This window comes from Abramis brama, assembly GCF_963993115.1.
Source record: "Abramis brama genome assembly, chromosome: 25".
NCBI lineage: Eukaryota > Metazoa > Chordata > Actinopteri > Cypriniformes > Leuciscidae > Abramis > Abramis brama.
The window spans coordinates 29,228,245-29,240,827 of record NC_139987.1 but is presented as its reverse complement, the minus strand read 5'-3'; the positions used below and the strand labels follow the sequence as shown (position 1 = coordinate 29,240,827).

Genomic DNA, 12,583 nt, shown 5'->3' with positions numbered 1-12,583 from the left:
TCTCAACACAAGAGACGCACATCTGTGTCCAACACACACTCAACACAAGAGACGCACATCTGTGTCCAACACACACTCGACAAGAGACGCACATCTGTGTCCAACACACACTCTCTCGACACAAGAGACGCACATCTGTGTCCAACACACTCGACACAAGAGACACACATCTGTGTCCAACAAACACTCTCTCAACACAAGAGACGCACATCTGTGTCCAACACACACTCAACACAAGAGACGCACATCTGTGTCCAACACACACTCGACAAGAGACGCACATCTGTGTCCAACACACACTCTCTCGACACAAGAGACGCACATCTGTGTCCAACACACTCGACACAAGAGACACACATCTGTGTCCAACACACACTCTCTCAACACAAGAGACGCACATCTGTGTCCAACACACACTCTCTCAACACAAGAGACGCACATCTGTGTCCAACACACACTCAACACAAGAGGAGCACATCTGTGTCCAACACACAAATTATTCTTTTTTTGCATGAGATAGTTCATTTAACCATTAAATCTGATTCCAGAAAACTAAATTAAAACTGAAAACATAAAAAAAGAAAAAGAAAAAGAAAAATGGAATCCAGAAAAATTTGTGACACTTAAAGGTGGACTGTGTAATTTTTAGCTAGTGGTGAGGTTGTGAATTGCACCCAACAGAAGTTACAGAAGTCATCGTCTAGGACAGCAGAGAGTAGCAGTTTAGCATTGAGGTGTATTTACAAAGATAAATTAAGAAATTAGTATTCAGTTTATATCAATTATTCAGTAAATCGATATGTTATTGCGAATATTTTTGTTACTTGTTCATCATTGTGTCAGTGTTTTATTCGCTGACTTTAGCTAGCTTCTTTGCACGAAGAACAACATGGTGATGAAATGCGTTTGTCCATTTAGGGCTCCTGTAGAAACATGCCGATGTAAGCGGACCCGCGGTGTGTGTAGAGAGAAATGCCTCATTCTAAGCTAATAAAAACATAACGGTCCATTAAGTAAGGTCTTTATACACCACTGAAAACATAGTTATGTATATGATATTGCATTTCTGTCAACAGATCCTCCTAAATGTTACACAATACACCTTTATCATTATCGGATGCCCATTTTCCACAAGTAGGTGTGATTCTTTAGGGTTTTCATGTAAAGTTTGTAACACACTTTGGTTAAAATTCGACCCGTTTCGGCGCATGTCTCTTTAAATGATGAGCAACTGCTCCATTACATGTGTGTCCACACACTGCAAAGACACATTTATATGCAAACACCATATAAAAGTGAATTTTGCATCTGATGAGCCCTTTAACAGGTTACAATGGGAAAAATGGAATTTGAAAAAAGAATAAAATGAACAGTAATTAGTGAAGTGATGGGTCACCTGACACAGAATGGCCTGTCCGCTGTCGGGTCCGTGGGTCAGGCGTACGATGGCCATCTCGGGCTGGTCCTGCTCGGTGATCTCTCCCCACAGCTCCACCTCAGCCTCACCCTCCTCACGCTCATACACACTCCCGCTGGACACCACACTCATGCGCAGCTCGGTGCCGTCGGCCCGGGTGAAGCTCAGTCTGCAGATCTGCTCCTCCGGCGGGGCCCGGGGCCTCAGGGTCACTCCAGCGGGACACAGGGAGCAGGACAGGCCCAGCACACGCCCGCCCCGGCTCAGGAACGCCAGGAACGCCAGGGTCAGCTGCGGCGTGAGCGGGCCGGTGCCGAGCACCAGCAGGAGTGTGCTATCGGGCCAGGGCTCGCTCAGTGCCGGCTGCGGGCGGAGAGGGTAGATGATGTAGCGCTCCGGGTCCAGGACCTCCGTCAGGAGCGTGCGGATCCTGCGGTACTGAAGATCACAGCCGCCCGTGAACACCAGCACGTTAGGAGGCTTCCCGCCGGACCTCAGCCGAACGCTCTCGGAGTCTGGCAGGTCCGGGATGTTCTTCTCCTCCTCGTCTGGGAGATATGGGATGTTCTCAGTGCCGTCGACCGGCAGGTCCGGGATGTTCTCGGCGGAGGCGAACCGGACCGACTGGATGGTGCTGTTCTCCAGCTCCAGGCACTCGTGGCAGCTGGACAGGTGCAGGTGGTGTCCCTCCATGTGCTGGTGATCCGACGGGAGCTCCGGCTCCTCCTGACCCGTTCTGGACAGCGTCGGCTCCTCCTGACGACTGGTTCTGGACAGTGCCGGCTCCTCCTGACGACTGGTTCTGGACAGTGCCGGCTCGCTCAGACGTTTGGCCTGGAGTCTCCTCTTCTCCAGAAGCTGTGTGAGCGCAGACTCTCTGAGGGACACGGCTGGGACACAGAAGGAAAAACACGGGATTAGCGCGACTCTGAATCCGTACACCTGCATGTCAGGGCTCGACATTAATGCTTCTCCGGGACAAGTGGATTTTTTGAAGGGGCGAGTAAAAGCGAATTTTACTTGCCCGACCGGACAAGTAGCCTGATTAAAATTTCAATAACAAAGAAATAACCAGGGAATCACTAAAACGAGAGAATGATTGTGATCGTAATACATTTATTGTGAGTTGCGATCGATAGTGGATAATAAATGTAAATGTAAGGTTGTGTTGTTGAGGCTCGCGCAGCTTCATGATGAAAAATGGAAACAAATGAGCGCAGCTCACACAAAGAAACTCAGTTAACAACATCCTGCCGATAAAAAATCAAAATGTGGAGTTTTTATATTTTTCACATATGAATACAGTTAAGCAACATCCCTCAGTGAGTGCAGTTTTCCTGAATACCATCACAATTGAAAATGTGACATTGATTTCATACAACAGTTCAATAAACAGTCAAAATGAAGCCACTTACATTTAGACGCAATATTAACCGTTTTTGTTCTGTTTCAACAGCAAAAATAGTTCCAAACAAAGATCACAGCAGAAACAGTGCATCTCACAGGAATACTTGTTTCATTAATGAATGATTCAGTGTTTTGAATGAATTTGTAGAGTCAAAGATTCAAGTCAAGTCACATTTATATTTATACAGCACTTTTTACAATACAGTGTTTCAAAGCAGCTTTACAGAGATAACAGGAAAATAATGCAAAAAGGTTTGTTTCCAGAAGAAAATAGCGTCACAGTCCAGCTTAAGTCAGTTCAGTGATGTTATATTTTTGTCTTAAAAAAAGTTATTAATTTAGATCATTTATATATATATATATATATATATATATATATATATATATATATATATATATATATATATAGGTGCTCTGGAGAAAACTGTGATGTCATCGTCCAGCTCAGTTCAGTTCTCATATAATGCTGTCATATTGAATATTAAATTAAATGTTAAATTAACCCTTAATCGCTGTTAAAAAAGGACAACATTTAGGCTGTTTGGGGTCATTTTGACCCCAAACTTTTAAAGAGCAATTGCATAAGGAAATATACATTTTTTATATGGAAAACTATATATAATTTTTTTTATTTACTTCTCAACTATACATTTATGCTGTGTTTTTGTGGAAATTTTGAAGTTTTTTACCCATTTACTGCACAATTACATAACTAGGCCATAAATTGGCTCATGAAAAATGATTTTTTAAAGAAAAAATTACTTAAATGATGATCTTAATTAAATCTAAATAGTTTTTGGTCATTGCTCTATGTGTTAGAGATAGAATACTGACATCTGCTGGTTTGTGGAAAAACTTTAGAAATTATAATTAAAGAAAGAAAGTGCAATGACCACATATATCCAATAGAGGGCCATAGAGACTCATTCATTTTCACTTTATTGTTTGTGATGCTTCAACTTCTCCTCACAACTTTGATATATATATTTTGTGAATATTTCTTTAAACATTTTGAAATACATAAAAAATCTGTATTTTTGTCAGAGTTAGAATTTGTTGTTGTTTTCTGATATATTTTGAATTATCTGCTTTTGCAAATTATTATACATACATTTGCAGAACCATTACAAGTCACCACTATGACATGACTGTGGTGTGTGTGTGTGTGTGTGTGTGTGTGTGTGTGTGTGTGTGTGTGTGTGTGTGAACAAGCTTGTTCCATGTTGCATATGTGACATTTTTCAGATTTATGCCAGTTTAGTTGATTTTATTTGCCAATTTCTATAAAAATGCTCTCTGTTGCAGTGACATAGATGTGTGTGTTTGTGTGTGTGTGTGTGTATGAGATAGAAAGTTCGTTCCACTTTGGGTTTATGCTCTAGGACCAGACCTTGATTTAAATGTAATTTTTTTTTAGATTTATGCCAGTTTTGTTTATTTTATTTGCCAATTTCTATAAAAATGCTCTCTGTTGCAGTGACATACACGTGTGTGTTTGTGTGTGTTTGTGTGTGTTTGTGTGTGTGTGTGTATGAGATAGAAAGTTTGTTCCACTTTGGGTTTATGCTCTAGGACCAGACCTTGATTTAAATGTAATTTTTTTTTAGATTTATGCCAGTTTTATTTATTTTATTTGCCAATTTCTATAAAAATGCTCTCTGTTGCAGTGACATACATGTGTGTGTTTGTGTGTGTGTGTATGAGATAGAAAGTTTGTTCCACTTTGGGTTTATGCTCTAGGACCAGACCTTGATTTAAATGTACATTTTTTTAGATTTATGCCAGTTTTGTTTATTTTATTTACCAATTTCTGTAAAAATGCTCTCTGTTGCAAACACATACATTTGTGTGTTTGTTTATGTGTTTGTGTGTGTCTGTGTGTGTGTGTGTATGAGATAGAAAGTTCGTTCTACTTTTTATTTATGCTCTAGGACCAGACCTTGGTTTATATGTATAAATTTTCAGATTTATAATGGATTTAATTTTATTTTTTTGACAAACAAAATAAAAAAAAGTCATTTTTTTCATTTTCCCATTCATTTTCAATGTGGGGTCATTTTGACCCCAAACAGCTTAAACGGTAAATTTTTTTTTACACACCTTTAGAACAACCAAATCAAGCCCAGTTTTTTTGTGCATGTTTAGATAGGTTATTTAGGAAAAGTCCCAGAGTTTCATGCCTCTGATATGAAGGTAACATTTTTAAAAAATGAAAGAAAAGTCCAGTGGGGTCATAATGACCCCAAACAGCGATTAAGGGTTAAATGTCCCCAAATAAGCAAGCCAAGCCAAGCCAATGGCAACAAAGGTGGGAAAAGGCGACAGTGGCAAGTGTGTGATTATGATTCAGGCAGCATTATAGGTCAGAAGTCGTCAGATTGGTTTGGAACAATCAGAATATTTTCCAGTCCATCTGGTTAAAGATCAGAGTCACGCCAGTATGGTGATGGGTTCGAGGATCAGTGCCGATGGCTGTCGTGTCGATGAGGCCTTCACAGGGAGAGTCTAGTTGACACAATCTCTGCTGACACTTCAAGGATGCATTGTGGTCATGTCTAGACGCAGGTCCTCCATCTGATCTGGATACGGCCCGGATCCGGCTGACTACATCATGTGTTGTGGTCGTGTCTAAGCGCAGGTCCTGCATCTGATCTGGATACGGCCCGGATCCGGCTGACTACATCATGCGTTGTGGTCGTGTCTAGGCCCAGGTCCTGCATCTGATCTGGATACGGCCCGGATCCGGCTGACTACATCATGCGTTGTGGTCGTGTCTAGGCCCAGGTCCTGCATCTGATCTGGATACGGCCCGGATCCGGCTGACTACATCATGCGTTGTGGTCGTGTCTAAGCGCAGGTCCTGCATCTGATCTGGATACGGCCCGGGTCCGGCTGACTACATCATGCGTTGTGGTCGTGTCTAGGCCCAGGTCCTGCATCTGATCTGGATACGGCCCGGATCCGGCTGACTACATCATGCGTTGTGGTCGTGTCTAGGCCCAGGTCCTGCATCTGATCTGGATACGGCCCGGATCCGGCTGACTACATCATGCGTTGTGGTCGTGTCTAAGCGCAGGTCCTGCATCTGATCTGGATACGGCCCGGATCCGGCTGACTACATCATGCGTTGTGGTCGTGTCTAAGCGCAGGTCCTCCATCTGATCTGGATACGGCCCGGATCCGGCTGACTACATCATGCGTTGTGGTCGTGTCTAAGCGCAGGTCCTCCATCTGATCTGGATACGGCCCGGATCCGGCTGACTACATCATGCGTTGTGGTCGTGTCTAAGCGCAGGTCCTGCATCTGATCTGGATACGGCCCGGATCCGGCTGACTACATCATGCGTTGTGGTCTTGTCTAAGCGCAGGTCCTGCATCTGATCTGGATACGGCCCGGGTCCGGCTGACTACATCATGCGTTGTGGTCGTGTCTAGGCCCAGGTCCTGCATCTGATCTGGATACGGCCCGGATCCGGCTGACTACATCATGCGTTGTGGTCGTGTCTAGGCCCAGGTCCTGCATCTGATCTGGATACGGCCCGGATCCGGCTGACTACATCATGCGTTGTGGTCGTGTCTAAGCGCAGGTCCTGCATCTGATCTGGATACGGCCCGGATCCGGCTGACTACATCATGCGTTGTGGTCGTGTCTAGGCCCAGGTCCTGCATCTGATCTGGATACGGCCCGGATCCGGCTGACTACATCATGCGTTGTGGTCGTGTCTAAGCGCAGGTCCTGCATCTGATCTGGATACGGCCCGGATCCGGCTGACTACATCATGCGTTGTGGTCTTGTCTAAGCGCAGGTCCTGCATCTGATCTGGATACGGCCCGGATCCGGCTGACTACATCATGCGTTGTGGTCTTGTCTAAGCGCAGGTCCTGCATCTGATCTGGATACGGCCCGGATCCGGCTGACTACATCATGCGTTGTGGTCTTGTCTAAGCGCAGGTCCTGCATCTGATCTGGATACGGCCCGGATCCGGCTGACTACATCATGCGTTGTGGTCGTGTCTAGGCCCAGGTCCTGCATCTGATCTGGATACGGCCCGGATCCGGCTGACTACATCATGCGTTGTGGTCGTGTCTAGGCCCAGGTCCTGCATCTGATCTGGATACGGCCCGGATCCGGCTGACTACATCATGTGTTGTGGTCGTGTCTAGGCCCAGGTCCTGCATCTGATCTGGATACGGCCCGGATCCGGCTGACTACATCATGCGTTGTGGTCGTGTCTAGGCGCAGGTCCTCCATCTGATCTGGATCCGGCCCGGATCTGGCTGACTACCCGGAGGCAACTGGGAGCTGATCTGGGAGTTAGGACGATTCTAAGGGCCCACGCACTTTTGGGGCGCCCAAAGATCGATTTTATTAATGGAATGGGTGCGGCAGGGGCCCAACCTCATATTCGTTCATAGGGCCCAACATTTCTAGCGGCGCCCCTGGTCAGAGGTGTCAGGGTGTCAAAGGCACTAAAAGATCTGGCAGAGGAGGATCCTGCGAACCTGCCGTTGTTCCACCACCCGGAGACGATCCGGGATTAAAGGAGCGAAACATCAAAGGATGGGTGGCTCCCGGCTGACGGCTCCGCAGCCCAAACGGCACCGGCGGAGGTGCGTCAGGCAGAAATGCTTTGCAGGGATTCTGACTTGTGCTTACAACTCATTCTTTCCAACATTCTTATATGTATATTCAAAAATATTTAAAAAAATCTCATAACATTATTTAATGCAGTTGTAACTTATCAATGTAAATGATTTAATTTGATCAGCCCTACCTAGAGTAACAGCCCTATAGTGTCTTATTATTCTAACTGAATTTATTGATCAAATTTAGGAATATAAATGAAACATGAAGCATACATTTAATAAGATTAGAGGGGAAAATGCCCGTTAAAGAATATGACAATATGCAGATTTAAATATATCAAAGCTGATTGAACACTGATAAGAATATCGCTTCAGAACAAATTAAATTTACAACACAAATAGTTTTATTTTTTTCCGAACAAGCAACTTTTTTACTCGGACATGTGAATGACAGATTTAGGACAAGTACATGAAAAGGCTTAATGTCGAGCCCTGATGACGACGCTGGCTGGGAGGAAACTCACACACTATCTTTTCAGGTACGAGCCCGTTTTCCATACGCAGACGATCCTCCATAAAGGCCACGCCGAGCCGGCTGAAGTTCTCCAGGCTGGCTTCGGCTACGGCCCGGTACGGCTGGCCCGGACTGCAGGCCAACGGGAGACAGTAATCTGACCAGTTCAGCACCTGAAACACACACACACACACACACAGATACACAAGTATGGATTTAAACACATTTAAGTTTTGTTCTCATCTGATAGTGTCAGTGCAGTCAAATCAATAATATTGAGTGCATTTAAAGCCCGAGGCAACAGTGGTGAGGAACACAAGCTCCATCAGGTGACAGACACCAGGCTCAGTTCTCGGGCAACATGAACGAAAACTATAATAAGAACAATAATAGTGATTAGAGCTTTCATCGAATTAAAAAAAAAAAACCCTGCACATTCAAATGCAAAAACCATTCATTTGAATTTTTGGTGTGTCGAGAGTCGCGAGACATGATGACGACGTCACTGACACATTGTGTTTTTGTTCGCTTATCCAGCATACGGCGCTGCGCTGTTATTGTGAGAAATGGTGGGAAAAGGCTTTTCCTGCTGACGAAACCCTCCAAACCTGCACATCGGTCAGAGCTGTGTGTGTGTGTGTGAGTGAGTGAGTGAGAGAGTGAGTGTGCGAGTGAGTGTGTGAATGAGTGAGTGAGTGAGTGTGCGTGTGAGTGAGTGAGTGAGTGTGAGTGAGTGAGTGAGTGAGTGTGAGTGTGTGAGTGTGTGTGTGTGAGTGAGTGAGTGTGAGTGTGTGTTCATCAGCTGAAACACTGTCAACAGCACTCACTCAGATCAAGAGCGTCTGGTGTGTGTGATGATCTGTAGATGTAGAGAGTAGAAGTGAGTGTTTCTGAATGCCAGTTTGCTGTTGTGTGTTCATGTAGTTCATTACGCTGTGTGTTGAAGTGTGTTTTCTCAGGTTACTGATGCACTTTTGTAACCTAATTTTCCTTGCATGCACATTAAGGAAATTATATTTTATTTAGAACAATTGTTTCAAAGTTAATGCACTTTAAAAATTGATTGTCATTTAATTTCAATAAAAGATGCGATGCTTGATTTGGTTTATATTTGCTTATTGCGCTCGCTTGCGCCCTCTTGTGGACACAGGAGACAATACAGCACTTTTTGCTAATATTTAAGAACGAAATTAGCTTTTCAGCCATTTTGAAAGCCCTAATAGTGACCTTTGCCTTTGACCTTTATGATTGAGACTCTTTATCTGGACGCACTACATCCGTCATGTTGTCATTGTCTCATGCTTTCCTGTCATTCATTAAAGGGACACTTCACCCATTTGCATTAAGCTTTGCATTGTTAGAAACCCAGTCATACTATTGAATGGTCATGCAACATTTTTTCATTTTCCCCCGAGACAAGAGAAATCTGTATTTACCTCTTTACACTTCCTCCTACAATGACGCAAAAATCGTCATTTTGCGTCATTGTAGGAGGAAGTGTAAGAGGGGGGGATTTCTGTTAAGACTACAAGCACTAGATCCACCCTTTCAAACCCGCCCATAGGAGGTTGGACCTAATGCGCTAACAGACCTATCACAGATCAGTGCCAGTGCGTTTGATTTCAACGGCAGAAACCTGCAGAAAACAGGGACGAAGAAAGCCGAGTAGTAGGGGTTACTCTTATTTCCTGGACATGTCCGGCCGTCGAGATCGACAAAAATGTCCGGGATTCAGCTTTTGCTTTCTGCGGTCGCCATCCATTGTTTACATGCTCACCTTTTGTTTCAATCTAACTGAATTCACCCCGATTGGTGAATCTGAATGTAATGTTTACAATGAATGCTAAACAAGTGATCGGTTGATTTGCGTTTTAACATTGCTAAGAAAATACCCGCACCTCCGTGAGAGATAGCCCATGAGACCGGTGCATCTCACAGGCGCGCTCATCAGTAATCACAGTAATACAGGGAGCAGGACGAGGCTAGCGCCGCGGGAGAAAGACGCGAGGCCGGTGGCGTGATCGGTTGAAAGACGCGAGGCCGGTGGCGTGATCGGTTGATGTGTGTTTTACCATTGCTAAGAAAATACCTGCTCCTCCGTGCGAGATACGAGAACAGTGCCTCACAGGTGTCGGTCGTCAGTAATCACGCCACCGGCCTCGCGCCGTTCTCCCGCGCCCCTCAGCCTCGTCCTGCTCGCCACAGTAAACATGATGAATGGCGACTGTAGAACGCAAAAGCCGAATCCCGGACATTTTGGGCAAACTCGTCACGGAGACTCACTCGTAGCCTAGCCTTGCCTTGATGTTTTTGTTTTCAACTGCGCTGTCTTACCGGTAGGCGTGGCTTGGGAGTGGCCTTGTAGGGCAGCGAAGCAAGTGCATTCTGGGAGTTGTTGTCTTTCATCCACATAAGCCAAAAATACATTTTCTGGCTTTTCTCAGTCTAGAAAGCTCCAAATTCAAAAATAATTTCACATTTCTTCTACATAAATGACCCACTTTCAATACACATTCATGTCTCCACGGGTGAAATGACCCTTTAATCTCCCAAGGCATCATGGGATAGCGCAGTGTGCACTGGACGTACAGTAAGTAGAAGGACATGCGTGTTTATTTTCACCCAGTGTTGTATGACTGCTGTGATTGTGTCCTGTACACACACACACACACACACTGAGGAGGATCTGAACCTACGGTCTGACTGGTGTGTGAAGCCTCTGGAACTCTCCGTCTCGACGAGGCCTCAATGATGAAGGCAACGCTTTCTATCCGCCGACCACACACCAGCGACGAGCCCAGCAGAGTCCACTTACTGAGGTCCTCACACGCCTGCGGACACACACACACACACACTCATGAGCTATTCTCCATAGATGTAAAGGTTTTTATACTGTACAAACTGTGTATTCTGTCCCCCTATATTAACCCTAACCCCTAAACTTACCCATCACACACACTCTCTCTCTCTCACACACACACACACACTAACTCTACCCATCATCACACACACTCTCTCTCTCTCTCTCTCTCACACACATACACACACACTCTCGCACTAACCCTACCCCTAAACTTACCCATCACACACACACACTCTCTCTCTCTCTCTCTCTCTCACACACATACACACACACTCTCGCACTAACCCTACCCCTAAACTTACCCATCACACACACACTCACTCTCTCTCTCTCTCTCTCTCTCTCTCTCACACACACACTCTCGCACTAACCCTACCCCTAAACTTACCCATCACACACACACACTCTCTCTCACACACACAAACTAACTCTACCCATCACACACACACACACTCTCTCTCTCACACACACACACACACACACACTCTCTCTCACATACACTAACCCTAACCCCTAAACTTACCCATCACACACTCTCTCTCTCACACACACACTCTCGCACTAACCCTACCCCTAAACTTACCCATCACACACACACACTCTCTCTCTCTCTCTCTCTCTCACTCACTCACACACACACACACACACACACACACACACACACACACACACACACACACACACACACTCACACACACCTGCTGTGTTCACCTGCGGCTCGCTGATGTAAACGCCCTTGTCTCCGAGCTCCAGGAACAGCGCGGCGTCGCTCGGGCTCTGCGGGGATCCGGGGCTCGACTCTCGGTCCAGCTCTCGGAAGCTCAGGCTCCTCCGGCCCCCGCTCAGCCGCTCCAGAGCCCCGCGGATCACGGCCGTGTAGCAACGCTGGAACCGCAGCCACAGGTACAGGTAACACAGCGTGATCAGCATCGTTCTGCGCATGAGCAGAGTCTCCCGAGGAGTCTCGGGCCCGCGGTCATCTCCCCGTGCCTGTCAGTCAGAGCCCGCAGACTCCGCCTCTTCCGGTTCCGGCACACGTCTAAATAATAATCATTCTCCGAGACATTCACACTTCTCAGCTCGTGTCGCTCTGGTGTCTGTGAAAGTTCATCAGTTTCGTTATTCCGATGTAAAATACGCCAGAATCTCTTCTGAAGCAAACGGTGTGGTCACGTGACTCCTGTTACTTTTCCCAAGCGCGGATTAAATCGGACCAATCACAGTCGCTTTGGGTGAACGCGCAGGATTCAGCGGACCTGGAGGAAGACATGTGTTGTCAACTCATTGGACATTGAAATATGCTATCTTGGATGATAAAACAGAAAATATGTTGTGTATCTTAGTTTAATTGATTAAAATGACAAAAAGGATCATTTACATGCAGAGATTAGCTGTAACACAAGTTGCTGTTTTTAAATCGTAATTTTAAGTGGTACTGTAGACACTATCAGTGATCAAACACAAACAACTGAAAGGATTAGTTCTCTCACAATACTCCGCCATGTTGTTCAAAACACAAAGATCTTCTTAAGAAAGTTTCAACGGTTTCTTCAAACCCCATCGAACAAAATCACCCCTATATTTCTCAAAATGTCTAATTTTCTTTCCACAGAAGAAAAAGTCATACAGGTGGATTTTTGGGTAAAAGAGTGTGGGAAAGAAAAGAAGGATCGAGATTAAGCATTAAACACAAGTGTTGTCTATATTGTGTGTGAGAGGTTCAACCAGGCGCTCAGGTAGAGTCAGAGGAGTGTAAGATAGTGCTCTTGGGGTAGGGAAAAAAATCCAAAGGAA

General features: G+C 45.4%; 1 protein-coding gene across 3 annotated transcripts in view; it reads right to left on the bottom strand.

The window, feature by feature from the left end:
* The window catches only part of hlcs (holocarboxylase synthetase (biotin-(proprionyl-CoA-carboxylase (ATP-hydrolysing)) ligase)), a 65,948-nt gene extending 54,136 nt beyond the window's left edge, over positions 1–11,812 (bottom strand). Inside the window, exons 1-5 of one of the 3 annotated variants that reach the window (XM_084104810.1) lie at positions 11,501–11,812; positions 10,623–10,757; positions 7,937–8,099; positions 2,197–2,307; positions 1,397–2,163 (exon numbers count right to left, since the gene is read on the bottom strand). In XM_084104810.1, the coding sequence (XP_083960936.1) occupies positions 1,397–2,163; positions 2,197–2,307; positions 7,937–8,099; positions 10,623–10,757; positions 11,501–11,731 (1,407 nt within the window). In that variant the 5' untranslated portion in view covers positions 11,732–11,812. Of the gene's footprint in view, positions 1–1,396; positions 2,308–7,936; positions 8,100–10,622; positions 10,758–11,487 lie in introns of all 3 variants that reach the window. The other 2 variants (XM_084104811.1, XM_084104809.1) reach the window with 2 other exon arrangements.
* Positions 11,813–12,583: the final 771 nt, after the last annotated feature.